The 4,931-nt window shown below is 36.5% G+C and overlaps 1 protein-coding gene across 1 annotated transcript in view; it reads left to right on the forward strand.

Annotated features, from left to right (window-relative positions):
• Positions 1 to 2,285: 2,285 nt before the first annotated feature.
• LOC107711943 (putative helicase mov-10-B.1) overlaps positions 2,286 to 4,931 on the forward strand; it is a 23,839-nt gene continuing 21,193 nt past the window's right edge. Inside the window, exons 1-2 of the mRNA XM_016517038.1 lie at positions 2,286 to 2,473; positions 2,706 to 2,811. Of these exons, the coding sequence (XP_016372524.1) occupies positions 2,322 to 2,473; positions 2,706 to 2,811 (258 nt within the window). The 5' untranslated portion in view covers positions 2,286 to 2,321. The remainder of the gene's footprint in view (positions 2,474 to 2,705; positions 2,812 to 4,931) is intronic.

Here is a 4,931-nt window from a genome sequence, read left to right on the forward strand (position 1 = left end):
TTGCAATCTAGTATTTGTTATATTAATTTATTACCATAATCATAAACACATTGGTTTGCAGCACAAATAGTTTTACCATTTACTGCACTTTATTCTTCTTCTAGTTAATAACATATTGTGGCTAATAAATCAGAAGTCTCACACATTCACCGAAAATAGCTTATAGGGTGAACAGAAAAGTTCATTAGAGCACAAATCCCTGTTTCTGACAGAGATAAACTCAAATCACTCCACTGAAAAGGGGATCAGCTCAAAGTGAGAGACCTGCTCAAATCAGCCACTGAAAAAGGGACAAACTCAATGAGAGGGACCAGCTCAGGACACTGCCACAAAAAGGCATCCCCTCTGGTCACTGTCACTGGTAGAGAGATCAGCTCAAACCACTTTACTGAAAAGGGACAAATTCAAGGAGAGAGATCATCTTAAATCACTGTCACTGAGAATGGATCAGCTTATGTCACTGTGATGGATGTTTTAGTTATACAAGAAAGAGATCAGGTCCAGTCTTAGAGTCAGACATGAGGGACCAGGCAGACACTCCTTTGATCATGACTTTTGGGGAAGTACAACATGGCTCTTAACCCTCTCGTGACATTCCTAGTTTTACAATCTACAATACACATTCACTCACACACACCATAACCTGCCCATCACCACTTTGTATTCCTTAACACTCTTTCCTTTCCTCTCATCTCCCACTATCCCTCCTCCTTCCTGTTCTCTTTCCCAATACTTAGAGGAAGAATAGCCCGTAAACAGCACTGTAAATAAAGGTAAAGCTTGTAAACAGAGATTATCAGTCCAAACAGTCTATAAAAATGGAGTCTTAAAGCATCAAAGCCAGAAAGAGATGAGAAGTTTTAACATCTTGTCAGAGAAAGAGACCAAAGACAGACATAAACCCTTCATTCAAACTACTTACAACCACAAATTTAGACTTCATCTATCCCACACACACACACAAGTATACACATGTGCACACACACACACACACACACACACACGCACACACTCAAATGCTGGCTATAGAACACTTGGCCTCATCTGTCGTGCACACAGTAGTAAGAGAACTGCTTATATGGCTGGAGAATTCCTCCACAGGTGGAGATAAGGGTCTAATGATGAGTGTTGGCCCAGCATGGTGCACTCATCCTGGGAAGGGCAGGCGGCTGAAGAGGGGCTCTCCAGTCTGTCTGGGTCATAAGAGGCAAAAGCAGGAACTGATAAGAACCTCAAGCAGCCTCTTTACCACAGACAGACACACTCTTAACATCTATCCACTCATATCACCTTTATCACAGTGAGAGACAGAGAGTGTGTGTAGGGGTTAGAGAATTAAAAAATGCTACAGTAGGTACATATACTTACTCATTTTATTTGGTCAGAATGTTAATATTATTAGACCTGCTAAATATAGATTTGACTATATAATATGAATGTTCAAATGTTTAATCAAGTGCATTTAACGATACATTTTAATTTGATTTACAAGAGACTTTTGGCCATTATTAAAAAAAAAAAGGTTAAGACTGACATCTAGTGTTTGATAAGAGCAATGCATCCCTTCATGCCGGTTTAAGGCAAATTAAAATATAATTTATAACTTATTTTTCCTCAAACATTTTTTTTATATAATAGATTAAATTGTACTTCCAAAAAATGTTTACAATGTTTAAAAAGACTCCAGTCATATTAGTAGCCTAATAAAAGTTTTTCTCTCTCTTAGAGAGGGTCACCTCAGGGGTTATTATATTAATACTACTGCCGAATACTACTAACTTTATAGACATTTGTGCTTAAAAAAGTATTATTATTACTATTATTATTATTATATAGACACACACAGGGGGAAGATACAGATTATTTTCCAACAATTTCTGTAAGTATATCAGTGTTTACTGTACCACTTTTCAAAATAAAATGCAATTTTAACTGAAATGTAAGTTCCCAGTTTTCTTTGAATGGGAAGCAATAAGGCAATGTACCGCAAAATAATGTAAAAATGTAAAGAAACGTCGTTGTATGTCCGTGGGCTGCACCCCATCCCTCATCCCTTTGTGCTTTCGTTTATTTTTGTTGCCCCTAGCGCTAGTACATTTCCTATATAGTTCTCCTTTATTATCAGATGTGAACTAAGTGCATATATAATGGGTTTTCATTGTAGAAGAATAATCCAACCGTATAGACCTTAAGTTTCGTTTCCTTCGTTCTTACCGCTTCCGCAGAATCAGCTGCGCATGTTTCATATAAACCAGTGTAGATCATAACTGACCTGATATCTGTACATCACCACAGAGCTCACGGAACCAGAGTTAAGAAACATGAGCAGGAAAAAGAGAAATAATCAGCTCTCTAAGGCTGAATTGCGTGTAGTTGGATTTGACTTTATAGAGTTTCTGGAGGAAAGCGAAAGGAGATCCATTACTGATAGAACACTTCTCAAAGACATCTACAATAATGAGTTCCGACACAGGTAAACATTTAACATATTTTCACAGCTTCTTTTAGATATCTAAATATTTTTTATTGCTTATAATCAGTTATGTCCACTGAAATTGTCGATTTTTGGAATTCATTTAAACAGACAATTCATTTAAAAAAGACAGGAAGTGTATCAGTAGGCTATGTAAACAAACATTTTTCAGTTTTCAAAACAGTTTTCTGTCAGGTTACATTTATTTATTTTCAGGCATTTTTATTCACAGGGATGGAGTCAGAAGAGACCCAAACTTCTCTTCAGTCCTCTTTGTATTGAGAAATTGCAACAAAGCGCGCATCACCAGATCAGGACATGTTTACTTCAACACCAGTGTAAGAACATTGTATTTATTACCACTGCAATTCTATTAGATACACATTTAGTTTGATTTCTGTATTGTCAGTGTCCGTATATGCTAGGCTTGTATAAAATGGTGGTTTTTATGACACACGCCCAGCAACACCCACAGTCTGAACATGTCTACTGTTGGGGTTTTATAAAAATAGATAATCTCATAATTACATACAATTTATGTCAATAGTTTGTAACAGAAATATGAATATTAATTTTTTCGAAATGCAAAACATGTGCTCTTGTCTGAATTTGAAGCCTAAAGAGTATACTTTCATTTTTATCAGTCTGAAACTTAGGATCAGAGTTGATTCAGTGTTTTCTTGATTAGCTGTTGATACAAACTCCTTTGGACAATAACACTAAAGTCTGTGCATTTAAAACTACTGACTCCTGACCTGCAGCAGTTGTTATGCAATTTACACACACCGGCTTTTGATGCCACAGCTTATTTTAAAACCTTCATTTTTAGCTACCTATAATGGTACCTGTATTGTTATTTGTAACTTCTACAATAGATGCAATTTTTTATGCCTATTATTAAGCCTTAATTTAATAGTATGACATAATTTTAGGGGGCAGTCATGACCTAATGGTTAGAGAGTCTGACTTGTAAGCTAAAGGTCGCGGGTTCGAGTCTCAATACCGGCAGGGATTGTAGGTGGGGGGAGGGAATGTACAGCGCTCAATAACACGACTGAGGTGAGACCCTTGAGCAAGGCACGAACCTCCAACTGCTCCCCGGGCGCCCCAGCAAAAATGTCTGCCCACTGCTCCAGCTGTGTGTTCACTACTCACTGCTGTGTGTGCACTTGAATGGCTTAAATGCAGAGCACAAATTCCGAGTATGGGACACCATACTTGGCCACACGTCACTTTCACTTAATTTTAGTCTATTGCCTAGTTGATGTATCAATTCCAAGACAACTGGATAACTGTAAAACTGTAACTTCTATCACCAAAGCTAATTAATTTTTAAAAAGACAGTGGTGCAGATCAAAAGAATAAAATCAACATTACTCAAGACAACACATCCACAATCTCTGAAGTTTCCTGGGCTTCACCTTGTCTACTGAATGTTAATAATAAGTGAGAAAACCATACCAATCTCCACTCTGCAATTTCAGACAAGGTCAACAGTGCCTTCTGAGAAAAGTAGTCTCTTATTTTCTCTGAGGAATGCTTTGGAGAAAGACAGTAAAAGAGAAAGACACAACATGTGCTCATCTACAGGTGCATCTCAATAAATTAGAATGTCGTGGAAAAGTTCATTTATTTCAGTAATTCAACTCAAATTGTGAAACTCGTGTATTAAATAAATTCAGTGCACACAGACTGAAGTAGTTTAAGTCTTTGGTTCTTTTAATTGTGATGATTTTGGCTCACATTTAACAAAAACCCACCAACTCACTATCTCAACAAATTAGAATACTCCATAAGACCAATAAAAAAAAATTTTTTAGTGAATTGTTGGCCTTCTGGAAAGTATGTTAATTTACTGTACATGTAGGGGTAGGGGCTCCTTTAGCTTTAATTACTGCCTCAATTCGGCATGGCATGAACCTTTGCAGGTGTTTTGATTAGCTGATTGGCATGTCACCATGTTCTAATTTGTTGAGATAGTGAATTGGTGGGTTTTTGTTAAATGTGAGCCAAAATCATCACAATTAAAAGAACCAAAGACTTAAACTACTTCAGTCTGTGTGCATTGAATTTATTTAATACACGAGTTTCACAATTTGAGTTGAATTACTGAAATAAATGAACATTTCCACGACATTCTAGTTTATTGAGATGCACCTGTATTTAGAAAATAATATTGTAACATAGATTAGGTGTGTGGATGCATTTTGGAAGACAAAATGAGTAAAAACTGTTACGGCAAATGGACACCAGATCATTGGCCACAACACACACACACTAAAAAGCAATTATGAAGAGCATGAGTTATTGTTTTTAACAGTAAAAATATCTAATATGTTAAAGGCATAGTTCACCCAAAAATGGAAATTCTGTCATCATTTACTCACCCTCAAGTTGTTTCACACCTGTATGAGTTTCTTTCTTCTGTTGAACACAAAAGAAGATTTTTTTTTTTTTG

Source organism: Sinocyclocheilus rhinocerous, unplaced genomic scaffold (assembly GCF_001515625.1).
Source record: "Sinocyclocheilus rhinocerous isolate Xijiao unplaced genomic scaffold, SAMN03320098_v1.1 scaffold1168, whole genome shotgun sequence".
In the NCBI taxonomy this organism is placed as follows: domain Eukaryota; kingdom Metazoa; phylum Chordata; class Actinopteri; order Cypriniformes; family Cyprinidae; genus Sinocyclocheilus; species Sinocyclocheilus rhinocerous.